This window comes from Vulpes lagopus, chromosome 4 (assembly GCF_018345385.1).
Source record: "Vulpes lagopus strain Blue_001 chromosome 4, ASM1834538v1, whole genome shotgun sequence".
In the NCBI taxonomy this organism is placed as follows: Eukaryota; Metazoa; Chordata; class Mammalia; order Carnivora; family Canidae; genus Vulpes; species Vulpes lagopus.
In genome coordinates this window covers 126,830,793-126,857,577 of record NC_054827.1, presented here as the reverse complement: position 1 = coordinate 126,857,577, position 26,785 = coordinate 126,830,793, and the positions used below count along the sequence as shown (strand labels likewise).

Here is a 26,785-nt window from a genome sequence, read left to right as displayed (position 1 = left end):
AGTATTGATTTAAAAAAACAAAAAACTGTGTGTGTGTGTGTGTGTGTGTGTGTGTATACACACAGAAAGTAGGGGGATATGGGTTTTTTTTTTCAGTTCTCTTGCAGACACAAGCAATTATTTTTCAATCTGGGTAATACAAATTTTCTTACACTGCAACACCAATCAGGTGCAATAATCAAGATTACTGATTTCTACGCCAATCTACCTGTTCTTTACTGAGTAAACCACTTCTAGAGCTCTACTTATCTTATGAAAATTATTTTCAGTTCCATGATTTCAAATAAAGGAGTAGAGAAACCCATCATAAAAGCCACAGGTGGCTCACTGTCTGCATGGGGTGTGACAGTTATTTCAAACTCATCTGCTCTCAAGAAGAGAACTGGATATCCTGTTAGGGGAGCAGGCCAGTTTCAATGTAGGCTTCATGTTTGTAAGGTGAAGTTGGGAGGACAGCTGTGGCAAACCAAGGGCAAAACAAAACAAAACGCCCAGACACCACCTCCAGTAGAATGATGGACTTGCCACATGGTCTCTGAAAAGAAGACTGCGGAAAGGTGCCCAGTTTCCTGAAGAATCAAGAGCTTCCATGCCAGGACCAAGGCCACTGTGGGGACCAGTTGTTAGGCATATAGGACAACACAGACTCAGCCGGCTTACCCCCAACCAGGTCATTTTCTACTTGCCTCCCTCTGTCCTTGGAGGTGGGGACTAGAGAAGTCAATGGGAGTTCAGGGCATGTGAGCCTGTGTAAAGCAAACCCATACAGCCCAACCAGGCCCATAAAAGCCAGGAAATGAACAAGTTCAAGTTCTCATAGTGTGTTAATGTGCCCACAAATGTACCTACTTTATACATTTAACAGCTCATGTAGTAATGAAAAATGCCATGTAGAACATATAGCTGCATGTGCAAGGTGGGGTAATTAATATGCCTATATGTGCTCCTTAATTGTTTCATTCCCTGTTTTTTGGGTTAATGTAACACTCTGCAAACTTTTATATAAATAGTTTGTGTTTTATATGGAATTCCACGTAAAAGAAACCAAGGGGGAATGACGAATAAGGGAAAATTCTAATGGTATTCTTACTGAATTTCATTAGCTCAGTATTGTACCTTATTTTTCTCCCCTATAAACTGCCAATATATTGACACAAAATTTTCAGGGTCTAGCATGGTCACTCGGCTTGGGAGTGATGGCCGGCTTAGGAAAAAAAAAAAAAAAAGGAGAGTCCCATAGCTGTCAGAATTAACATTTCACCTTTTCTGTCATTTCTCAGCCAAGCCATCTTTGTAAAACAGCCAGATATCAAGTTTGACATTTGAAGTCCAAACATTTTGAGTTGTCAGTTGAAAACCGGGGAAGCATGGGATAAAGAGCTGAATTTTAAGATTTTCACTATTACTAGTGAGGTCTGGGTTTGGGTTGTTTTTCTAGGAGAACCCAAAGGCCACTGAAGATGTTTTTCCATCAATTTTTCATAAGCATTTAAGCTAAAGGGGGGGAAAAAGGTGGAAAGATGGGAGGACATGGTTTTCTTTGGGGGAAGGAAATTAGAAGTCACCGCAAATAATTCACCTGGATAGGTAAAGGCGAGCAAACAGTGTTTGCTTGTGAATCCCTGACAACTTCATTGCCTTGTACGCAGGGGAGGAGGCTCGCTTCATTTCAGACCGGCCAGGAAAGGGCTTTGAGAAGGGAACTGGGGAGGGGCACGTTCCAGGTGTGGGTTCAGCCCGGCCCCCGCCAGCGGCCTCCGCAGGTGGCTCTCCTTGGCAGCAAGGCCCGGCGCGAGCCCGCTGGCTTGGGAAGCCTGACGTGACCCCCGGCCAGGCTGGCGGGCAGCGGCGCTCCTGCTCCCTGCGACGAGAACCGGCCTCCGCGAGCCGGCGGCAGGGGGCCCAGTTGGCTCGCCTGCCTCGGGACCAGCGCGAGGCCCGGGTTAGGAACAGCTCGGCCCCAGGCTCACCAGCTGGTGACCGCCGCGCACCCCCCGCCCCCCAAGTCGGCGGAGGCCCCGTCCCCGGAGTGAGCGTCGGCCAGGATGCTCGCCGAGGCGCCCGGGGCCCCGCAGAGCTGCAGCGCGCGGCCGCTCCCTCCCCTGCCGGGCCCCGGGGACGCCCGCGTAGCCCCGGACCCGCACCGCGTGCGCCCCGAGGCTCAACCGCGCGAGGCCGAGGGGGCCGCGGAAAGTGGGGCTGGGGGCGGCAGACTTGGCGGCGGGCGGCCTCGCCGGAGGAAGGGGCCTCAATGCAGAGCCCGGGCCCAGGTCTGACACTCAGCCTCTAAAGCGTCACCTCCCCGAGGGCGGATCTCTGGCTGTCCCTGTGTCCGCAGGGCCCCGGCGCCGTGGCTCCCAGCCCGGCTGCCCGAGCCCAGGCCGGACTGCCCGGCACGCGCCACCCGCCCCGCAGCCCGCGGAGGCTGCCTGTGAGGTCCCTGGGACCACGTGCACCGGGACAGCACCCCCCGCCCCCACCCCCACCCCCGGCTCAAAGTGCGGATTCCGGGCCCCACCCTCGCCCACTGAAGCCAAGCACACTCCCTGCTGAATTTTTACTCGCGCCGAAAGTGGATGCGCACTGGGGCCTGACCGTCCTCCGCTTCCTCGTAGCCTCTCCACGAGAGAGGTACTATCAGCCCCGTGTCACGGAAGAAGGACCTGCAGCAAAAGAGGGATGGGGGCGCCCAGAGCCCCACGCGGGCAGTGGCCCTGGACGGCCGGGGCTGTGCCCGCACCAGCGCGGCCCCGCGGAGCACAGGGTGCTAGGACTGGGGAGATCCCCCCTCCAGCTCCTGCTCCCGCTTCCCGACCCCCTCCACCTTCCCCTGCCCGCCCCCGCCCGACCTCGATCGCCGGCGTTGGGGAGTTCTGGGCGTTCTGGGGGCGGGAGCGGAGAAGCAGCGCCCAGCTTGAGCGCAGAGGCTGGGTCAGCACCTTCGCCCTGGAGAGCAGGGCGTCCCTTAACCCCATCCCACCCAACCCAAGCTGTGCCAGCTCACTCCACCCGCGCCAGGCCTCCGCGCCCCCCACCCCGGGTTCCAGTTCACTCACGTCGGGTGTACGCCCCCCACCATCCTACCCCACTCCAAACACCACCCCGGACAGCTTCCAGGCCTAACGCATTTTGCCTGCGTTGCTAGGGGCGCGCGGACAGGATCGCTGCAGCCGCTGGGTATCCCCCCACCTTCGTGCACGCAACGCACACAAACACACATACACATGTGCACCCCGGCTCTCAAGCCTAGGCCTCCAGCACCCTGGAAGGGCGCAGTGTTGGGGGGGAGCATCAAGTCAGTGGTAATGGGGTGACCTTCACTGGAGAGCTCAGAAATAAAACTTAATCAGCGTCCTCTGCGCGCCAGGCAGAGCATCACAGAAGCTCATGTTCCTCTTGGGACCGAAGGAGGAGGGTACTGAAGGCCCTTGAAGGGGTGTATCAGGCTAGGGGCCATGCTCCACGTCCTCGAGTCCACCTGGGACGCAGACGAGAAGACACGTGCAGCGCGGCCTCAGACCCCTTCCTGCCAGAGGTTAGGTCCGCTCCGCGCGCGTCTGCCGGCTCCGCCGTCGGGAAGGCGAGGGTAACGGAGCCTTCCTCTCTCCAGGAATACTCAGGGAGGGGACCACCTGCCTTCAGGCGCCGCTCCCGGCCGAGGCGCGCAGGAGAGAGCCCCGCAGAGGCTGGTTACAGACGCGCTGTCAAGGCTCAGATCCAGCCTCTATTCTTGGTTAACTACAGAACGAGAGAAAAATCCAGCTCTCCGTACGGCTGTCCTCATAGCTGTGGAATGGGGACGATAGCCGTACCTCCCGCAAAGGGGGATGCGACAAATTATCGATGGACATAGATCGCTTGCCGGGGTGACTGGCTCCTGTGGGAAGCTCCACAGATGGCGAGCTGTCACCCCCGACACCCTGCTTCAAGTGCGGCGGGATGATACCCGTCGGGCCCGACAACAACCTTCCCTAAGGGTCCCAAGGAAGAGGTGCGGAGGCGGCGCACACAAAGGAGCCCGCACGGGGGACGCTAGCCTGGCGGATGCCAACCCTCGGCCCCGCCGAAGCACCGAGAGCCCGCTCGCCCTCCAGGCCCTCGGGGTGCTCAGCCGCGGGGCGAGCCAGCAGGGCGCCGGGCGGCGCCCACCGGGTGCGCGGAACGAACCCCCAGCGCGGACGCTGAGCCGCCCAGGCGAGCGCAGGTGCCGCCGCCCCCGCAGCTCATCCAACCTCCTCCCCCCGCAACTGAGCAGCCAGGCAACCGCACTGGGTACCGGGGAGCCCGAGAGTTGCAGCAAGTGCCACCCGAGGCCCTGGCTGCGCGTCTTCCGAAATGAGTTGCTAGATAGACTCCCGTCTTAGGGGATTCCAGTGGAAAAACCGTCTCACCCTCCGGCTGTCCTTCAGTGAACTGGACAGAAGTTGCACCCCAAGCGTCTTAAAAGGCTCACCTGGGAAGGCTTAATAATGCACCACGAGCCTTCTGGTGAATAAGTCCCCAAAGGACCTTCTTAGGCCCTTTTACTTCGGGCATTTATGATCTGACTTAATAATAGGGGCTCCCATTTTTCCAAGACCGTGTGCTAGGCACCTTGCCAAACATTTTACATGCTCTAATTCTAAACCTACAAAATAGATGCTGAAGCTTGTGGACTTTTCAAACCCTCAGGCATAGGGTGGCCCAGGTGGCTCAGCGGTTTAGCGCCGCCTTCAGCCCAGGGTGTGACCCTGGAGACCCGGGATGGAATCCCACATCGGGCTCCCGCATGGAGCCTTGCTTCTCCCTCTGCCTGTGTCTCTGCCTCTCTCTCTCTGTGTCTCTCATAAGTAAATAAATAAAATCTTAAAAAAAAAAAAAACTTGCAGGCATATTGAAAGTGGGTCCTAAGATCTAGTAAGTAATCAGGATTTCTGATTAACTGTCCTGCAGGAGTCCCAGAATCCCATCTGCCCTTCTGCCGGCCTTTTGTGAAGGACTAAGTATCAAGTCTCCCTCTCAATCAGACTTTAATCCATCCTGTCTGCCCCCCACATACACACACACAGACTGGAGGGACCACAGTAGGAATTTTGCTCTTTAGGAGTGGACTGGGCGGCCAGGGCAGCTAGAGCCATGGCCTAGCAGTGTCTCTTCCAGTGGATCACAGCGTCCAATCCAAGTCAAGAGCCTACCTGTTCTGACACAACACCTTTAGGACAAACTTCCAACTGACCCAAGCCTCCACAACCCATCCTATTGGGAAATTCTGTAGTCTCTGCTGCTAAATGGAAATGATCATCCATCTTGGAGAGGTGGCAAGCTGGGCCAAAGATTCCGTAGTGGGTGCAGAGGCCACACAGCTATGAGTGGTCATGTCAACCTTGAACTCTGGTCCTCTCTAAAGTCCTTGACCCTGAACAATCACACAGTTACCAGAGCATTAAACAATTGTGTCACCTCCCTCTATAATCGGAGTATAAGCATCTGTAAAGGGCAGCTCATATACCAAGAAGGAATAGAGCTAACAATATCGAACTCTTGCTGAATGTTAGGCAGTGAGATAAATGCTTTATATCTACCTTTAAAAAATCATTTTACACAGCAAGAAACCAAGGTACAGACAAATTATCTATTAGTGTAAGGTCACCGGGCTGGGAAGTTGCAGAGCTAAAATTGACATCCAGGCTACCCTCCAAACTGCCAAACTCTAGGCAATACTTGCAGCATCTTTTTGCAGCATCCGTAGGCTTTCAGTTTATGGTAACCTCTATCTTTGGTTGCTTAAATCCAAGCAAAGACCCTAGATTCCTTCACATGTGAGCCACCGTATCTGAAAATAGCTAACATGTATTGATCGCTCATCATACGTGAGGCACCAGGAACTGAGCACTTATTATATATCAGGCACTGTTCTAAGTTTTAACTCATTTAATGCTTAGCAAAACCCTTTGGAGTAGGTTCTATTCCTATCCCCAATTTACAAATGAGCAAACTGAGGCCCACTGTCATACAACTAGTACAAGGCAGAGTTCGGTTTGACTCCCAGGTATACTGACTATAAATGATGCTATATTGAATGTGAAAATGTAAGCTCCCTCTGCTCAGAATCTCCTGCACCACTGCCTACCATCTCTTTTCGTTTGAATTAGAGGGATGTCCTCTCTGATGTAATCTCTCTACTGAGCTAAAGAGCTTTTCCAGCCTAAAGGAAAGAGGAGTGTCACCATCCCCAAACTTGGCCTTAGTCTCTAAATTGGTAAAATGAGCAGTTGATGCAACTCTTGTAGGTTTGAGGCTTGCAGGCTGTGCCTGGAACCTGGATGACAGGAAGGCCAGAGGGGCTTTCTGCTGTCTCTGGGTAAGTTTTTATAGGTAAATGTTGATCAGCTACATCCCAGCACTCTTTGTATATTCTGGGGATTACCCAGAGCTTTCGAACCCACACTTTCATTTGTGCCATCCATTGAGGAAGGTGGAGGGGGAATCTGCTACTCCTTAACTTTTAATAAGAAACCAAGACCCAGAAATCACAGTGGACAACACCCACTTGGATTTAGGCTGGCCTAGGGCAAGAGCAAACAAGCTCCCAGTTGTCCTAATAGTTACCTTCAGCCTTCCTCCATGGAAGCCTCAAACTTATTTGTGTCTTAAAAAAAAAAATGTATTCTTAACACATTTCCTTTTAATCAACAAAAGCTGACTCTGGGAATAGGGTGGACAGGTGTAACAGAGAAGCCAGCTGCTTCAGCATTTACACTAGCAGGGGAACCTGGGCCCCATTCTCTTCCCACCCCTTCCCTAGGCATCCCCAAAGTCGTTGGGTCAGAAACAACAGTTGAGGCTGTGGCAGTGACAGAATGGAGTGCACAGCATTGTGAGGGAAAGAGGTGCCTGGCCTGACGACACCTGTGGGGAACCATGGGGCAGACACAGGTGGTAGGCACAGCAGGGAGCCATGTGCACCTGGATGGGCGCAAAAGCGGTTGGGATAGAGCAAGGTGGAGGCAGAGAAACTGCACCCTGCTTTCAGATCTTGGTGTATTGGTTTTTTTTTTTTTTTCCCCTCCTCTCCAACTGTTTCTCCGAGTGGGTGCCTGGTCTAATTGACCCTACTGGGTCTACATAGCTACTGCATGCTTAGACCCTAGAGGTGTCTGCAAACTCAGGTGGTTCCTTCCAGAAGAGATTTTGCAGGGAGCAATCAGTCGGGGCTCATCCTCTTCTGGGCCTTCGTGCCACCCTTGGCTCAGGACTGCGTGTGCAAGACAGATAACCCCTGGGATGCACCTGCACCCCCTATGGAAGCTCAGGGCTCCTTTCATGATTGGGTTGCATTCCTTAGCAACAGCAGCATCCCCCTTCCTTAGCAACAGCAGTGTCCCTCACCCACCACCGCAGAGGTGGCACGGCAGTTTCTCGGGATTGCTGGAATGGAGCCTCAGTGAAGGTTGGCTAGACAAGAGGTGCCTGGACCAGAGGCCTCTACCAATCTCTCAACCATTTTGGAAGGGGGGTATTTTCAGCTTCCTCTTACAGAGGATGGATCTGAGGTTCTGTGACACGCTCCCAAGGCCAGGTCAATAAACTGAGCAGAAGTTCCTCCTGTCCTTGGACCTTTGCACTTCCCTAGAAGGAAGTGTGTGGAATATCAGGTCCTTCAGGTCTGTGTAATGAGCGACTGTTAGTGTTGAACCCCTGGCAGAGGGGCTGTATCTCTTCACTTCTCTATCTTCAGGGGCTCCCTCAAACCCACACTTGAAATGGGGAGGTGGGAGAAGCGCAAGGGAGTCTACTCTTGAGCAAACTGGAGAATGTTGGCCAAAATCGAGGTACGCTGGGGGTACCGCGCAACACTCAGTGAGCAACACCTGACCCATGGACAGGAGAACCTTGATTTCAGCTTCCCGCCTGCTGGCCTCAATTTCTTCACAACCCAAAGTGATAATAATAATCTGCACCTAGCTGGGGGTGGACGCTGAATCTGAGCAGTCAAGGTGAATTGGATCAGCTTGGAAAGCGGTCAAGAGCGCCATTCAGTCTCTACCAACCCTGCTTCTTGGGCTGATAACCTCTCTGTGCTTCAACTCCTCCCTCTGCATTGAGCTCACCACAAGGTTCCCTAGAAAGATCTGCCTCACTGCTTTTGAGGCTTGCAAATAAAGGAACAAACCATGTCCCCCTTTCTGGAGCTGAGAGACACAGCAGCCGCCTTGCTCAGAATACCAGAGATGGTTTTGCCAGAAAACTTCCCCTCCAAGGACCAGTCCTGACATCTTGGACAAGATACACTCCCCCCTCTGCCCCTCTGTGTCCCCATTTGTTAAGTGGGTCCCTAAAACGCATCAATCTCTGAGGCCTCTGCCAAGTTCTGAGTTTTGTCATTGGTAGTTGGGGAACCTCGTGTCCTCGGAGGGAGGGGCGGGAAGACTAGGACCAGGCGGATCCATCCCTAGGGCCCCTCCAGCTCCACCCCCGCGGGCGCGGCTAAGCGGGTGGGTGGACGCACCAGCCGCAAGATCGCCTTGCCCCGGCGGGGAGGGAGAGCCATGGGGCCCAGAGTTTCCCGCTGCCACATATGGTCTGTGGATTTAGGTGTCAAAAACCGGAGAATTAGAAATGGTAATTTTCCGTCATTATGGCTGAAACGCGATCTGTCACAACAACTGGAACATGTCTCCGTGCTAGCGAAAATAATGTTCGTGATTAGGAATCATTACGCATGTCAAGCCGAGTCCATTAAGTTGTAGGGAGAAATTAGGCTTGACGGGCGGAATCAAACTACAAATATACAGGCCTCGCCTTCAGGCCGCCGAGCAGCAGCCCTGGGGAGGAGGTGGGCCAGAGCCGGGTGTTTTCTTAATAGGAAACTGCCCAGAGAATTAATACTCCCTTTGTCGCCCCCCCCCCCCCACCATTCCTCCTCCTCTCCCCACCGTGCAGACCCCACCCCAAGAGAGGGAGTGGGGTGCGGAGGTGTTGCAGGCAGTAGCTGGAAGCTTTGAAGTCCCACTGGCCCCCTGGGTGAGTTCCCAGTTCACTACTTGCAAGCTGTGTGACCCTGCCCTAGTCACTTGACCCTCCTGAACTTCGCTCTCTGTCCGTAAAGGAGACATAATCCCACCCACTTCATGGGGTTCTCCTGAGGCTCCTGAGAGCAAATATGGTCATCACAGAACATTAGAAATCCTCAGACCCGTGGGATGCCTTCTTCTTTCCTGGAAAACCCCCGCTCTGCACTGGGGCCCCTGGAGATACTGCCCTGCTTGCTGCTGGCTGCTGCTCCTGGTGTTGGGAGGGGTGGAGTGGCAGGAGTTGAGAAGCTTTTGCCAATCCGGGGGCGGGAGAAAGGAAGCCAGAATATCTGAAAAATCGCTGAGGGGTAATCTCAGAGCAACCCCTCTGCCTTGGGTCGTCTGTAACTCCCTTCCCTATCACACGACCAAAGAAAAGGGTCACTGAGTCCTCCACCAGCCTCCCTGGGCCTGCCGCAGCCACCAGCCCAGAAGGATCCATGGTGTCACCTCGAACCACACTGTTACCAAGAAGAGGTAAATGGGAAAGGGAGCCAGGAATAAGAAACCTTCCTTTACAGGCAGCTGCCTCATTCCCCCTAGGATGAAAAGGCACTTTATTATTCCCTGATACCTTCCCTGTAGGGAGTTTGGGAAAAAAATCTTCCCCTTCTGCAGGTAATGCAGACAGGGCATTTGGATGGCTCAGTGAGTGGCTGAGCATCTGCCTTCAGGTCAGGTCGTTATCCCTGGGTCCTGGATCGAGTCCCGCATCGGGCTCCCTGCATGGAGCCTGCTTCTCCCTCTGCCTGTGTCTCTGCCTCTCCCTCCCTCTCTCTCTCTCTCTCTCTCTCTCTCTCTCTCTCCCTCATGAATAAATAAAATCTTAAAAAAAAAAAAAAAAGATGGGGCAAAGACCAATGTGAGTCTAGGAAAGCTGGCTCCTGTTCTGCTATGGACCCTTCTCACCTCTGAGCCCCTGCCCTGCACCAAACACCAACTCCAAAAGGCTCTGGGCACATTGTCTCCCTTTACCTCCCACCAAGCCTCGGTCTCCGTACTTCCCTCCCCTGGGAAAGTCATCCGGGGCCCGGAGGGTGGGAGCAACGGGAGCCAAGCCTGCTCCACCTGCGAAGCCTTAAGCCCGCGCTGCCGTTTCCACCTCCGCCGCGGGGGCCCGCCGCCCCTCCCAGAGCTGGTTCTCCTTCCTCTCGCTACGATGGGGAATCCCGCCTCTCAGAGAAGTGGTGAAAAATGAAATGAGCTAAGGAAGTAAAACATTTAGTTGGGGCCTTGACGGAGCGCATTCTTTCCGGGCCTCATTCTTCTCCTCTGTAAATGGGATCCTCGGGGCCGCGGCTCTGCGGTGGGGAGCAGAACGGAAATACGGCCAAGCGCGGAGCAGCTTGGAGCCAGACAGTCTGGTTCGAGCCCCATCTCCGCCAGCGAGAGCCGCGGCGTACGGTCGGTCCCCAAAGCGGGGCCCTAGTAACGGAGCTGCCAGGAGGAATGAATGAAATAATTCAAGGAAAGCACTTAGGGAAAGAGATTAAGCGCTAAATAAAGCACTGATTACCGGAGCGGCGATTGGCCCGCGCAGGCTCGGAGGGCTGCTGCCGGGAGGGGGGCCGCGGGGGAGGAGCTGCGCCCAGGCCCCTCCGGAAGCTTCTCCGCGTTTCAGCGGGTCCCAGCGCCAGGGATCGGGCACTCGGGAGCCGCTCCCCAGGGCTCCCGGGTCCTAGCGCTGCGCCCCCCGGACTCTCCCGCAGGCCTCCAGGAGACGGACGGGCTGGTCCAAAGGGAGGATGCGCAGGAGCTCCCGGCCTATTCTCCGCCTCCGTGCACATGCAGAGTAAGGCCCGCTCAAGGGAGGGAAATAAACGAGGGGACGCAGCAGGACAGAGACTTAGCCCGCGTAGACACCTCCCGGTGGGGTCAGGCCAAGATGCAGCCCCAGCGATCTGCACACACCAAAAGCGCTCTTGCATTTAACATTCCTGGGGTGCCTGGGGTGGCTCAGTTCCGCTCAGGTCGTGATCTCGGGGCGGTGAGACCCAGGCCCCATTTGGGCTCTGTGCTGGGGGTAGAGCCAGCTTAGGATTCTCTCTTTCCCTCTCCCTCTGCCCGCCGCCCCCTTAGAAAAATTATCATTCTAGTGACCTTCCTCGACTAACCTCACAAACGACGCCCCATGCCCCGTGCCTGCCTTGCGCTAACTCACCGCTGATTTTATTTTCCGCTTCGGCGCGTCTATCCCTGTCTCCTTCTAGATGGTAAACTCCACGAGGGTGGGGCCTTTCTCCTCTGTGCTCCTGGCACCGAGGAGCAGCCTAACAAATATTGCTGAGTATCTGGACAAATGAATGAAAGAGGAAAGAATGTCAGACAGCAGTCCCACAAAAAGATTTTGCTCTTAAAGAAATCTCCCATTTATAATTCCCCTCCCAGCTCCTTTGAGGTCTCCCCGTGGCCCTACACCTGTGAAGGGTAAGACCCTAGTCCTCCTCCCTCGGTATCCCGTGGCTGTCTTTCCAAGTGTGTCCTGCATTGCCTTCTCCACACGGAATCATAAAGCAGGACACTAGCCTCCCACAAAAACAAGGACCGGCATGTGTGGGAGGCCCTTCCCTTAGGCAGCACCGCAGAGAACAATTAGTGTGAATCAAATAAACAATATGCATCTTATAATTAATTTAAGAACCTTTTCTGCAAGTTGTTGTGGACAGAAGAAATTAACTGGAGGGGGCGACTGGCTGGCTCAGTCCTAGAGCATGCGACTCTTGATCTTGGGGTTGTAGTTTGAGCCCCACATTGCGCACAGAGATTACTTTAAAAAATAAAATCTTTTTTTTCAAAGAAGTAATCAATTGGAAAGCAGTTGATGTACTTCTTTTTTACTTTTAATTTTTAAAAGCTTTTATATCTTTCAGAGAGAGAGAGAGCAAGAGAGCAGAAGCAGGGGGGAGCAGCAGCAGAAGAGGGATCCCTGGACCCTAGGATCAAGACCTAAGCCAAAGACAGATGCTTAATGGGCTGAGCTACCCAAGGGCCCCAAAGTACTTCTTTTTTAAAACTTAGAAGTCTATATACTGAATTTATTTTAAAAGAACAACTGTAGTTGCAAAAAACGCATAAAACCTATTGCATCCAAGGTTTCCAGGGAGGGAGTAAGTACTGTTCCAGTGAGTACTGTTCTCATTGTTTTGGTTGCTTTTACAGTCACTCAACACTTCTTGTCCACAGATACGTTTCTTTAAATGGTTAATGTCTTTATTTAACTTGGCAAAAAATATATATTATCAATTAGGCTATAAGCATTTCATGGTGCCTGCTGCTCAGGAAGCACTCCATTCTTAGGCAACCCCATCTTTGTGGGTATTTTCCATATTTTCAGCAGAGAAACTGCTCTGGGTCTTCATCAACTGTCTGGTTCCAAATCCAAGCTCTATTCCCTTGGGATTTTTTCAGGAGGTAGCTTTTAATGTCTTCCCTCCTGAAGGATCAAAACAACCTCATGCTTGAATGCCTGGGTCAGTTTCTCCAGCTGGGCACTCCCCACAAACACCAGCTTCTCCCTCTTTGGGGCTACCCTTGGAATCAGAACTACTTGCCAGTGAGAATCAATGGAAATGGGCTGGAGAATACATTCATGAAACTTAAGATGCTGTAGAGTAGGAACCCTTCATCTAAAGATATGGAAATTCCAGGCCCTGAGTTGGGGAATCCAGAGAGTTAGAGCCCTTTATCCAAAGCAGCTATCTCAACCAGCAGCACTGCCTTTAGGTGGCGATCATAAGCCCATAGGGGGGTAGGAGCCGATCTCACCTCAAGGCCTCTAGGTGAAGCCGTTCTGCCCAGGACCACTGAGGTCCAGCACCCCCCTGAGCTCAGTCCCACCACCAGATCCACCACAAATATATCTCCAAGGATGTCCCCATCCACCAGGCCTGGCTCTGTGCTCCGAGGAGCCGCTGATGCTCTCCAGACCACTGTCACTCTCCAATTTCCAAATTGGACCATCCTCCCACCCCAACTCATACCCCCATATAAACCAGAAGCACAATGAACATTCAGGATATGGTTTTTCCAGTCCTCAGCTGGTCAGGTATTGTGTACATTTTAATAGAATCAAGTATGAGATGATGAGATGATTTGTCAAGTTTGTGTGAGGGATTTGAAGCCAAGGCTCAAGAGCCTGACCCCGACACCTGAGGGGGTCTCCTGCTTAGCCTTTCCCCCAGGACTGGTGCCCAGCAGGCTGGAGAACAAGACCTTGGGGAGGTCTGAAAAAGCTTTGCTAGCCCTTCTGTCCTCTACTGGCTTCTGGCTTCGTTGCCACAGGCCTGTAGATACATACTTTGATCTGAGGGGGAGTGATGTGAGGGCAGACAAGGACAAAACAAGGGTTCTAATCCTCATTCATGGGTCCTTCAAGTTTGTATTGAATATCAAAGAACAACAGGCTCCGTGCTAGGTGCTTGGGGCCACTGTGGGGGCAAGTCTTCCCAGCCTGTCCTCCCAGAGCTTGCAAGGCCAGGTCAGATCATGCCAGAGCAGGACACTGAACCCAGTACCACTTATCACTGCAGCAAGTGATAAGGTATGGAGGCTGGGACAGCCCTGGGAGGGAGGGACATTTAATTGAAACTTGCCAGGAGGGTGGACTGGGGGGAGGGGGGAGGCCCGGGACCTGGAAGTTGAGGCTTGAAGGGATAGGGAACCTGGGCAGGCTAGGTCCTCCCATTAGCCCGGTCTTTTTTCTCACCTACCCTGTGTTCTCTAATGTCTGTCTACTCTTGTCACTACCTTATTTGTGTGTTGTGTCCTTTCCCACAGCTGGGGGTGGAGGGCAAGGGCCAGTCACTCAACTTCCCCCAGAGGGGCAGCAGCATCCAGGTCCTCCTCCTAGTGACACTGCTGCTCCAGGTATAGGACGCGTGTGGACCGAACCCATGTCCGCACGCACCTGCAGGAATACTCGGGACACCTGCGCAAGAGCAGTGATTTTACTGTTTAGTTTTTCAGTCCTCAGGGAGGAGGATCAATTTCACTGATGACCACTGCAAAAATGTACTAGAGCGGGACAAAACCCCAGACCTGCACATTCCTTGAAGCCGCGGACACTTCGGTGCCTCATTGGGTCACTCCTTGGCGACCTCTGACCCTATGCAGCCCGGCATCCATCCGTGGCCTCAGACTCTCAGCTGGTGCAGCAAGGCAGGGACCAGCGGGGTGCACCGAGGTCCTGAGAGAAAACTGTGGGCGCCGCCAGGCAGCCCCAGCCAGGCCAGCACCCGCTCCGTAGCCTGCTGGTTTTTGCGTAAAAAGCCCGCCACAGAGCTCCAGGACGCGGAGGGAGGCCTTGGCGCACACAAGGGGAGCCATTCAAAAATGTTAATAAGCTTATTAAAATAATCGGCTTTACTGGCTCTTGTTTTACAACATGCTGCCCACCCTTGGTGGACTATGGGAGAAAAAGCACTAGTGGCATTAATTTTTTTTTCCTTAACGTGTTTTTCGTCCAAGGACAGGGGATTCTCTGGGGCTCAGTGCGGCCACCGAGGAGGAATAGCCTCAGGTCTCCCCGCTCCAGAGCGCCGTGGGTGGGGAGAAGTCCAAGCCCACGAAGAGCTGGGCTTTCCAACACAGCTGCCCACCCAGGTTCGGGAAGTGGACAGACGAGGCCCAGAGATAACAGCCTTGGAGAGAACTGCGGTGCGGCAATTGAGGGCCCAGCTCCTTGTAAAAAATAAAACAAAACAACTCCCTCCAAAAACCTGCTCTGGAAGGGCATGGCTCATTATTTAAAGTAGACAGGCTTTGTCTTCTACCTCGACTCCCAGCCAGACAGAGGTCAGTGTGGACTCCAACCTTACCCAGATTCAAGCAGCATCTCATACCTTTAGGTAGATAGATGATAGATGGATAGATAGATGATAGATAGATTAGATAGATAGATGATAGATAGATTAGATAGATTGATAGATAGATAGATGATAGATAGATGCAGAGAAGAGAAGTTAATTGCCTGCGATTCATCGAGTCAGTGGCAGAGCTGCCTTCTGCCTGCAGACTCAGGGCCGAGGCAGAAACACTTTATGGGTCTAGGAGGTTGTTGAGCCCGATTTGACCACTTCCCGCCCTCGGACGTGCTGGCTGGAGGGAGAGGCTCTCACCTGCATCTCCCCGATGTCCAGGGCGCACTCCCCTAAGGGACAGGGCGCACGCAGGAGCGCTGCTTGGCCGGCTGGGAGGCCTGAGTGTGATGACCAGAAGCAAGCCGGGCTGGGGAAGAGAGGGACTCACCGAGAAGCCCCCAGGAGTCCCCAGGAGTCCCCCTCACGCCAGAAGCTCTTGTTGCAATTGCGGAAACAGTAGGGAGTGGTGTAGGTACTCCGTGAAGACCGTGAAGACCGCGAGGCCTAGGCTGAGACCACGGGCTCTCGCTCCGCGCGCTCTAACCGCGGGGCTGCGGGGCCTCATCCGGCCTGTGGGCGGGGTCCCCGGGGGAAACCGCGGATGCTCAGGGAAGCAGAGTGTAGTGAGCGAGTGTGGGGGGGGAAGCAGCGTGTCACGCACACTTCTGCCAGCCTGGGGGAAAGGGTGAGCCCAGGACGGGCTCACCTGGACCCTCCCGCAGCTACTGTGCATTATTCCCTTTGAACCTGACATTCCAACAGGAACCCATAGGTGCTATTCGCTTGTGCAGCGCATACCGGGTCAGCTCCCAATCGGCCAGAAGCCAGGCGCCTGTCTTTCCCTGCCCGCCTCAAAGCAAAAGTAAGTAACAGCAGCGCTCCTGGCGGGGTGCAGGGTGGCAGGGCCACTTGCCAGTTTTCACGTCCACAAACTGCCCCAAATTTGAATGTTCGACGTTTCCTTCATAGGTGTCACAGCCTCATACACACCCAACAGGTTTGAAAGAAGTTCATCGTTCAACAACAACCCCGACTCCATACCGGACCACCCTTGCTTGCAGGGCCTTGGGAATCAATCTCTTTCTTTATAAATGTTTTAATGAGTTGAGCAACCCAGTTTATGTTGAATAACTTCTATGTGTAACTACAGAAAAAAATTAATTTATTACATGTTGTAACCATTTACAATATAACACAATTTTTCTGCAACCTGCTTTGGCATTTCTTCATTTTAAAAAACATATTTATCAGGAGACTTTAAAACTGGCCAAGGCCAGGAGTTTCTATACCTCTAAAGGACCCTTCGTTGAGCACACTGCAGGTCACTTGGAAACTCCTGAAGGGTGCAGGAGTTCAAGGAAGATTGTTTCAGATCAGCTCACTAAGCATTGCCCAGAAGTTCATAATGAATAATAATAATAGTAATAATAATGGCAACAGTAGTAAGTCCATACCAGCTGTACAGTGCTTAATGGTCTTCAAAACATACCCACCCTTAGTAATCCAACCACCCCAGAGCCAAACCTGGAAATGCCAGTTCTAAAGGACCATCTATCCACACTGCTGGCCCCAAATACTAAAATATGCTTCTGAGCTTTGAAAGACTCTGAAAGGCCTCCTTACAGCTGGTGATTTTGAGCACTATTTTTCCATCTGTAAAATGGAGACTATGTTCGAGCTGCTAAGGCGGCCTCAGGGAAATGCTGTAGAGGAGGATGCGGAAGCACTTTTTCACATGTGATGTTCCAGACAACAGAAGGTATAGATATTTGTTGTTATTGTGTATTGTTTGGCTGCTCCTCTGGGCCGCCCACGGGTTAGGAACCTCAGCTCCTGCCTCCTTCATGGGTCTAGGTGAAGCCCTCACTCAAGGCCAGGGCTTGTGCACTAGCCACGTGCCACTAGCCTGTGTCACTACCTGCCCTCAGCGCTTTCCGACTTACAAAGCGCTTTCAAGCATTTGCTGCTTCCTACAGTCCCCACGCAGCTCAGTGTAATTCCCAGTTAAGATTGTCATCAGGGTGAGGCTGGTGGCCTGCAAGATAAGCCCCGCAGCCCCTGGGCAGTGGGGCCCCAGTTCGAGGCTGTCTCTCTTCCCTCCCCATCCTTTGTGGACCGGGAGCTCCTCCACCAGCATTCACGTTCCGGAGATGTCTAAATTTCTCTGCTGCTCAGGCTGGGTCGGCAGCAGCTTTCCCCCCGAGGCAGAAGCCCTTCTGTAAGCCCAGCTGATTTCTGGGGGCTCCTTGATTTCCAGGGGCTCACGTGAGGCCGGATTCTACCTCCAACCCCCCCTGGCAAACAGTGAGGAACCACGAAAGGAGTGGCATCCGGCCAGGAGAGAGCTCCGGGGCTGACTGGGGCCGCCGAGTCACAGCATCCCCGCCCCTGGGATGTCTGCAGGCCTTGGAGGACGCCTTGCTTCCGTGGGATGCTCGGTGTGGTGCTTCCAGGCTTGCCAGTTCCGAGTCTGCAAAAGCTCCCCGTTCCCCCGAGCCCTCAGACACCGCCCTTCCCTGGGCCCAGCCCCTTTGGGATCAGGGATCGCGACCAGGTTCTCAGAGGCAAGGTGACACCTTGTTTGAGCCTCCCTCGGAACTCTCTCGAATGAAGTCAGATTTGCAGTCAACCTCTCCCCTTCGCCAGCGTGGAGGAGTGGGAGTGCTCCAGGGATTCTCGGTGCCCTGGAAGCCATTTATTTCCTGAAATGGAACCCATTCCCAAACTCCCACTGCTTGGCCCAGCTCTTCGGAGACACTCCTGGCCCGTGAGGTCCTCAAACCTAGTTGCTTGGAGTTAGAGGCAGCTTGGGAGACTCAAGGCCAATAGGCTGGGGTTTGAGTCTCTCTCTCTCTCTCTCTCTCTCTCTCTCTCTCTCTCTCTCTCTCACACACACACACACACACACACACACACACACCCCAGAGACATTCTGCAGCCCATGGATCTCAAATTTGCTGCCCAGAGTAAGATTCGTGGGCTGAGCCTGAATCCTTGGGTTCAATTTCAGTGCAGGTCACAGCGAGTCCCCTCCCCAGCTATTCCTTTCCCGTGGTTTATCCGTCTAAGTGTGCGGGTCGTAGCCAGCTATCTCCAAGGCCAGCTCTCAGATTTGCTAAGGGCCCAAAAGGACTGAGAAAGATGAAGAGGTCTAAAGGCTCAGCTGGCAGCTTACTCCAGAAAATCAGGCCCCCACCCCGGGAAGCCGACAAGGAGCACTGCACCCCGGGGTTGCAGAGAGTGGGTGGACTACAGTCCCCTCTGTCCGGAAGTAAGGCGGGCAAAGAGCCGGACTGACTGCTTTTTTTTTTTAAAGGCAGGGCTGGGAGTGGAGAAGGAAAAGAAACTCAGAAAGTAATACCGCAGATTTCCAACAGGACCCGTGTCTACAGCCTGGGGCCCAGGTAAAGATACCCCTCTTGGGTCTCCAAATACCAGGAGAAATCTGCTGAAGGCCTGCTGGCCCTGCAGGCTGATTCCAACACCACGAATCTCATCTCAAGGCGCTGGTGCCAGCGCCAGCTCCGGGGCAGCTCATAGTGAAACTGCAACAATCCGGGGCAAACTGAATTCATTTGAGTCATTTTTCCCCGGGCATCTGGAGCCAGCCCAGCATAAGTGGCCGAGGCAGGGAGCAGAGAGGGGATGAGGAAGGGAAGGGGAGCCACCCGGCCTCCTCCTCGAAAGAAAATCCCAGTTCCCTCAACTCCAAATCCGCAAGGATGGAGGACAAACTTACCTCTTAGGCCAGCGTCGCAATGAACTGCCATTTCAGAAGGGGGAAAAAAAATCGACACCCCCCCCAAAACCCCTCAGGAGTGGCAATCTCTGCAGAGAGGAAGGGAGAGAATTCTAGCATTATTGGAAATGTTCTAACGTTCTACAAGGAAAATGCATTCACGATTAATTATGGTTTGAGTGGAATTTTTAAAACATGCCAAAAAAGAAACAAAATAATTGCAGGAACAATCTAGAAGGAAGATGGACTTGGGGGTAAGGGTGTGCGTATCCAGAGGGCCTTTGCCTTTCCCTTCGCGATTTGCTGTTTCCACAAGCAGGAATCCTTTTTGAAAAGCCGTTGTTGGGACTCTCCACTCTGCCGGGATGTGGGGCCTCAGACCCTCGGGCCGTGGACTTTGGGGTACGGAGGCCTGGGGGCCCTGAGGCGGGGAAAGGTCTCAGGCCTGGGAGAAGGCCTGGTCAGCCTTTCTGGTCTGGGTAAAATTGAAAGTAGCTGGGGCCAGAGTTTGGCGTCTCCGGCTCCGGCTCGGCTCGGGCTCCACCGGGGCACCAAGGCCTTGGAGCCAGCGACGTGGAATTAACTCTTCCTTGCTCAACCCAGACCCGGCATGAGAGCAGTGCGGTGGTGAGCATTTTGCTCTGGCGAATTGGTGAGTCTGGGGAGTCATGGAACATGGGGCGGGCTGTGTTCCTCTGTAAAATGTAAATAATAAATAACCCTCTCTCTACTCACCCTCTACTTCCACCTTAGGCTTCTGTGTGGATCAAATGACACCGGGTCACAGAGAGAGGAAATGCTCTGGAACAAGGTAGAGGGACATTTGCACCTGGCCAAGGGTCAAAGCTCAGTTGACTTTCCTTGAGACACCTCTTATTATATAACCTTGCTTATTATAGCCTTCAGATTTTCAGCGAGCTTTTGTTAGCCTGTTCTCCAAACGAAATGAAGGCAGGGTCACTTACAGAAAGGCTGGGAAAATCACAGAGAGGTGATTTCGGGCAGGTGGAGGAGTCAGCAGGTTAGGTAGGGGTTGAAATTGGCTGTGGGTTCTAGGGATGCTTTCTGAGCTCTGAAATCAATCCCACGAGGGAGAAAGAAAAAGAAGAAATCCTAGGCATTTGCTTCCCATTCAGTGGGATTCATCTGTGACTTTTACCAAGTCCCCTACATCGTAATTCCCTGAGCTGTGCAGGTTTAAACACTTTCTGCGTGGCGGGCAGCAGAGCGGCTCCCTAGGAGGAAGAGGCATCCTTGGTGCGGGACTGCGAAGCGGGTGGGAAAATGAGCCCCAGACATTTTTATGGTACTGGATTCCCCAAAACCGGGCGGAGGGAGGCTCAGAGAAAACACTGCGTCCAGGAGGGCATGTTAAACTAAAAGTTTATAAATTAAAGGAAAAAGAAAGATAAAGCAAACAGAGCTTCCAAACTTCACAAATCTTTTTAAAGTTAATATTCTAGTTGAGTGCACAGTGCCCTTAAGGAGGCAAAAAGCAACAAGGTTGACAGGATCATCTGTCTTAGGGGCAGGGGCTGGGATAGGAGAATCCTGGGTCAGAACGCTGGAGTGGCGCAGAATGGGACCAGAGTGGGAGCAGAATGGTCGGTAGAGACAGAGGGGGCCTGGCGATGAAACTGCGGGGGACGGGGGACGCCAGGGAAAGGCTGGGCAGGGATATTCACATTGAATACAAAAATAACCGTTATTTGAATACAAACAACTGAAAAGTGCTACAAGTTTTAACCTCCTTTAAAAAAAATAAAGAAATAAAGGAAAGTTTCTGCCAACGGCTGCTGGGTTTGCTCTTTCCCCGTTCGGTTCGGGGTTCCCAGGAAGCTCCCCAGTTGGGGGTAGCCCTGGACTTTGGAGAGGAAAGATGGGGGGCCTCTGCCCTGCCCTGTGCTCGAGGCTCCCTTCTTTACATTCAGCACCCAACAGGGTGTCCCCACCGGAGCTCTGACACAGGGAGGGGTGGGACAGAGGGCCGGAAAAGCAAACCTTTCGCGGTTCAAATCAACCCCAGGGCTCGGGGCTCCTTGGGGGCTGTCAGGGTTCCGCACCCCTTTGTTACAAATGCAATTTCCAAAAAAAATAGGTATGTAGATAAACATAGATTGGTAGCATGGATACCATGAACGATTGTGGCCTAGCGCACGAAGCTCCGGGCCAGCCTGAAATTCTGGGGATTCAGGCTCTGCTCTCCAGGAGTTCTCTCCGCTTCAGGGAAACACCGTCTCCTGGCTGATACAATCCAAATCCAACTTTGCTGTGATAATAAATAACGTCCAAGAGCTTCCAGGCAGGCAACGGGAGAGCTAGGCCCCTAGGCCACAGGGTGCCCCCCCCCGTTCGAATTAGAGAAAGGCGCCCCCTCTGGACAGACTCAGTCCCGCTGCCAGGGCGCACTCCTGGGCTGGATTTCATGGTCCGCTTGCCCCCTCGGCGGGGCGCCCTCGTACAGTGCACAGCCTGCACAACCGTCAGCGGCCGTCCGGAGCGGGGGCGCGGGGATCCTTTGCTGCCTCGCCCCGGGCCGGCTCACTGGGTGCCCGCGGCGGCTGCACACGTGGAGAGCGCCCAGCCGGGGAGGCAGTAGTAAGGGTAATAGTAGGAGGGCTGCAGGGGCAGCAGCGAGGGCGGCCGCAGCACCTCGCCCGGCAAGTACTGTCTCTGGTCGTCGCGCACCAGCACTTTCACCGCCACCTTTTTGGCGGCCGGAGCTGACGCCAGCAGGTCAGCGGCCATCTGCCGGCGTTTGGTCTTGTAGCGACGGTTCTGGAACCAGATCTTCACTTGCGTCTCGGTGAGCTTCAGCGATGCGGCCAGGTCGGCGCGCTCGGGCCCGGACAGGTAGCGCTGGTGGTTGAAGCGGCGCTCCAGCTCGAAGACCTGCGCGTGGGAGAAAGCTGCCCGCGAGCGTTTCTTACGCGGCTTGGGCGCGGCGGGCTCCTCTTCCTCCTCCGCGCCGCCCGCCGGTCCTCCGCCGCCGCCGCTCCGGCCGCACAGCGCCGGCCCCCGTGCGCTCCCGGGGCCAACAGCGTCGTCCTCGGCCCTGGGGCTGCGGTCGCCTGCGGGGCAGAAACTACAGACTGTCAGCGGCGCAGAGAAGTGAGATCTGGCCTCAGCTGCGGGGGTGCGGGGGTGCGGGGTGGGAGGGTGGGGGTGGGCTACGGAAACCCACTCTGATCCCAGCAGAGCGCTTGGGGAGGGTCCCCCCCAAACAGTCTCAGAACCCTGTCCCGCCAGCTCCTTGCATCTAGGCCTGTGCCGCGGGGAAACGGACTCAGCTGCTGTGTGAGTGCTGTGTGGCCAACAGCCAGCTCCCTGCCCTCCCTGGGCCCCAGGCTCCGCTCGGAAACGTGGGGGCCCTGGGCCCAAGCATCCTCACAAGCCTTCTCAGTGCTCAGCGCTGAGCCCTGGGGTTCTAGATTGCTCCGTTTCTGGGTCACCTGCCTCTGGCACACTCATGCTCACACACACTCAGCGTCGCAGCACACACGTGTGGACTGCGCATAAGGGGAAAGTGGGGGGCCGAATCCTGGGGACACAAGTACTGAGTCTTACCCACTTCCCCAACCACCCAGGACCGTGTGAGGTCTGTGGCAACAGGCTGCTCCAACACCTTGGTGGGCTTCTCTCTCTCTCTCTCTCTCCCTCTGTCCCTCTCTTTGCAAGAAAATGAGAGGAGAGCTAGGGTTCCAGTCCTTGAACACTAATCTGATGCCAGCTCCTCAGCCTTTTCCTGGATCTCCCCCACAGCTCCCTAGCAGAGAGGTTCAGAGCTCTGGCCTCTGGCAAATACTATTTACTTGGAGCCAGCGTGAGGCCTACAGCAGCGACAGGGTGGTGGGGGCGTCCTTTCCACCCAATGACCTGCTAGCCTTGGCGGAGGATTGTCCTCTCTCTGCCACTTGTGGGATAACCCACCTCAAACCCCTCTTGCCCTCAGCTGGCTGCAGGGTGTGCCACCAGGTCTGGGATCCTCAGCCCATCCCAGCTCCCCTGACCCTGGGTTCTGGGAAAGCTAAATAAGCCCGCCCCCCACCCCCACCCCGCCAAGCCCAGGCTTGGCAGATGGACGCCTCGGTAGCACTTAGAGGTACCCCTCACTGTACCTATCCTTGAGCGGAGGGCTGGACCTTGGGACCTCGAGCTGGGAGCATTTCTGCTCTATGGGCCAGGGGCAACGGGCCAGGGCACTGGCTACTCGAGGTAGGTCTCTGGGCCGCTGGCTCTTGCCTGTCGCTGATTTGGGGATTTGGGGCACAGACAGGGCCGCAGCACTGGCGACGGACTTAAAGCCAGGGCGCAGGGGTTTCCTCTTAGCCCAGTCTAGGGCACCATTGCCCCAGGACGTCCCAGGCCTCCCCCAGGACGCAGGGCTCTGAGGAGCGTCTCGGGTCTCTCTCGGGCTCCGCGCCCGGAGGCAGGATTAGAGCAGCCTGCGCCAGCGCGCGAGCTTCGGGTCCGGCCAGCCCGGGCCCCGGGGCGCAGGGTGCTCCCGGCAGGCCCACCCCACCGGCACGTTGGGCCCTCCCGGCCCGCCCAGCCCCTGAGCCCGGCCCCCTTCCCCGCGGCGCCCGGGCAGACCTGAGACGCTGGCCGACATCTCGCTGTCGCTCCGGCCCGCGGCTTCCTCCTCCAGGTCCTTGGCGGCGGGCAGCTCGCAGCCCGGCTGGCCGAGGCCCAGCGTCCCCCCTGCGCGGCCGGCCCCGCTGGCCCCCGGCGCGTCCGCGCAGCGCCGCCCGCCCTCGTTCTCCTCGCTGAGCGCCGAGTCCGAGTCCCAACCAACCAGGCTCTCCGAGGTCCTCCCCGCCGCCGTTCTGGTCCCGCCAGGCGACGCCAGCAGAGCGTCCTCCGCGCCCCCCAGAGCGCCCGCGTCCGTGTCCCCGAAGAGTCGCCAGCAGCAGACGGCGGGCGCCTCCGCCGCCGCCACCGCCGTGCCCCCGGGTACCGGGCGCCCCTCCGGCGCGGGCAGCCCCAGCCCGCCGCGCTCCTCTTTCTTGTTGAGGATCGCCTGGATGGAGAAGGGCGTCAAGGTGCTGGCGCCGCGCACAGCCATCTGCGCCGAGGGCCGGGGCGGCCGGGCGCGGGGCGCGGGGCGCGGGGCGCGGGGCGCGGGGCGCGGGGCAGCTCCGAGCCGCACGGAGCGCGAGTGAGCCCGGCGCGCGAGGCCCCTGCAGCCCGCTCCTGCGCGGCCCAGCAGCCCCCGCCCCCTCGGGCCCGGGCTCCGCGCCGACCCTCACCCCACTTCCGAGGCCCAGCCCGCCCGCAGACCCCCTCCCCCCAGTCCGGAGCCAGACGCTCTCCTCTCGCAGCTCAGCTGGATTATCTCATCGCCTCGCGCCCTCCGGGGCGGGCCGGGGTCTGCCCCCCCCCAGGATGTTGGGGGCGGGTCGGCGGGGCCCCCTGCGCGGCCGCAGCCGCAGCCGATCCCGAGCGCCTCCGGGGCGCACGGCCGGAGTCACTTTTCCTTTGCGCTGGGTCTCCCGGCTGCAGCCTTCGCTCCTCGCTCGTCCTCTCCCTCCCTCCGGGTCGGTCCTGCTCTCCCGGGGCCCACCCCAGGGGCGGCGGCGGCGGCGGCGGCCTCTGGACCGCGAGAGGCGCGGGGCACCTTTTCACCCCCTGCTCCGGTTTTATCTGTTTCTGCTCCCTTCCCCGGCCCGGCGGTCCGCCGCATCCCCCCTCCCGCGCGGGTGTCATTCCTCACCGCTGAGTGACAGCCCCGGGCCACGCCCCCCGGCTGGGCGGCCGGGGCGCTCCCGCCGGCGGATTGGCTGGCTCGGGCTGGGCGACGTTGACTTTAACAGACAAAACTGGGCACGTCGCGCGGAGAAAGTCAGGGTCCGGCTTAACCCCTTTCCTCCCGAGCCTGGTCCTGGAGGCGTCCTGCGGCCCGGGAGGCTCACCCGCCCACACGCGGTGCCCGAGGACTCGCGTTCCTTGCCCCCGCACACGCACCCTCCAATTCCTGCGCCTCCCTGCATCCCGCTGAGCCGAGATCTGCGGTGGGAGGGTGGGGAGGAGGCAACCCCAAGATAACGCACTTGGGTAAATCGCGCGCGCAGCTTGCTGTTTCCTCGGAAGATCAGAACGAAATGCGTTTTTTAAAAAAAATCTTCATAGTTTCGGGGCTCCCTCACTGCTAATTCTTTTCATTGAAATAATCGGTTAATCAAAGTCACTAGAAATCTTTTTTTTTCCCCTCCACCTTATTTTATTTGATTCAAGCTCTATAGAGGAATTCAAAAGAAAACGATTAGGTACAGTTAGAGAACTAAAGGTAGGCGCGAAATGAGAAGTCATCTTTGGGAGAGTTTCTGGAAATTGCGCTGTCATTTCCCTGGACGGTTAATACAGAATTTAATTGGAGTTTGTTGAATTTTACACCAGGAATAAGGGGGGGGGGAGTATCCCAGTTTATTCTTTAAATATTCTGTTACTTGTGAGTTGAATAAGATTAGAAAATATAGGTGTTTGTTTAAAAGACTATATGGGAATTACCATAGTAATGATGACATTAAATTCTCTTTAAAAAATAAGTAATGGGTTGTTTTATGTAGTAGAAAGAACCAAGCTAAGAAACACAAATATCGTGGTGTGAAAACATTTGTTACTTACTTACATTACTTATTTTTCAATAAAAAATTCGCTCAAGTAACATACTTTCCTGTCTTCCATAAATTTTACCAAGAGTTTAACACCAGAGACACAACTTGAACCGTTAGGTAAGTTTAAAGAACTGTGATTTTAGTAAATTGGTGTTTTTGGTGTCATTAAAATAAATAGCGTTTCGCCCTGTTGCTTTCTTGTTGGTGGTTCTTGTGCACCACAGTATGAAATAGACACAGGATGAAATTCATAGTTTCCATGTTGTGTGTGTGTGTGTTTTGGGGGGAGGGCTTTGCAGCATCCATACTTTCCAGCATTTTAGCTGCATAATCATGATGCTTTTTTGCATCCTAAATGCTCTACAGTGCTGATCCTGTCATGTACCCGGGTTAAAAAATTCGCACTTGCAGAGATCATTGCCCTTTATAGCTCTTTGGGGTTATATCACCTTCGAGGGAAAGGTGTTTAAATGTGGTGTCAGCATCCGGCAAATGTAAGGAACGGGACTCTCTTCAGGCCGGGAGGGAAGGAGAACAGAACTGCTCCTGAGGTTTCAAAAGAAAGCGTGTCCTTTCCTTCCTCCCGCTGACCTTTATTTACTCTTTAAATTACCTCCCTCCCCCACCATCCTGTTATCCTCCGCGGAGCGCGTCCTGGAGGAGCTTGACACAGGTCGCCCAGAAGGTGAGAGGTGGGCAGGTGTGAACTGTGTCCCAGACAGCAATGCCTCTGCGAGGCGAGGGCTTGGTGTGGACGAATAAATTGGGTGAGTTCTGCGCACACAGGCAACGGCGGCGTTGTTGGGGTGCAATGACCCCGCTTGAGGCTTACTTGAAAATAGCAACTACTATTTAGCCGCTCCCCCCAATATATATATTTCTCAAGAAAGCCGGGTCGCAGTAGGATCTGCCCTCTGCGTGCCCGTCTTCGGCAGAGGTGGTCACGGCGTTCACGATGCGGCTCGTGGTTTGGGGCTGTCGGTGTCTGCGTGCCCTGCCCGGTGTGTCAGGTGTGTACGACGCGCTCCGCGTGGGTGTCGGCCGTGGACCTGTGGGTCGGGAGGGGGCCGCAGGCAGGGCCAGGCGGTGCGGCCGCGCCCCGGCCTCGAACCCCAACTAGGAGCTGCTGCGAAGGGGCCGGGTGGGCCGACGCGGCTCTGCGGGCCGCAGCAGAGCACCCGTCGGCCGAGCCCGCCCAGGACCCGCGGCCTCCAGGCGGGCGAGCGGGGTGGGGGGCCGAGGTCCGCGCGCGCAGCCCCCCGAGGCCGGAGCCCCGCGGCGGCCTGACCGCGCCTGACCTCCCGTCGGCGCCGCGCTTCGGCCTGGGCCCGCCCGGGACTCGGCCGACCGGGAGCTCAGGCCGCCGGCCCGCCCTCGAGGAGGCGGCCGGGAGCGGCTGGAGCGCAGCCTGGCTCCGCGGCCCCTCGTCCCGCTCGGGCGTCGCGTCTCCGCCTCGGGTCCCCCCGCCGCCCGCCCTCCCCTGCCCTGGAGCCCCTGGAGCCCCTGGAGCCACCCGGGCCG

General features: G+C 55.6%; 1 protein-coding gene across 1 annotated transcript; it reads right to left on the bottom strand.

Moving 5' to 3' along the window:
* Positions 1 to 18,870: 18,870 nt before the first annotated feature.
* On the bottom strand, positions 18,871 to 24,268 carry NKX3-2 (NK3 homeobox 2). The gene is made up of 2 exons (XM_041751420.1): positions 23,244 to 24,268; positions 18,871 to 21,721 (listed from the first exon to the last, which is right to left on the bottom strand). Exons 1-2 carry the CDS (start codon positions 23,713 to 23,715, stop codon positions 21,192 to 21,194), a joined length of 1,002 nt encoding a protein of 333 aa, XP_041607354.1. The 5' UTR covers positions 23,716 to 24,268; the 3' UTR covers positions 18,871 to 21,191.
* Positions 24,269 to 26,785: the final 2,517 nt, after the last annotated feature.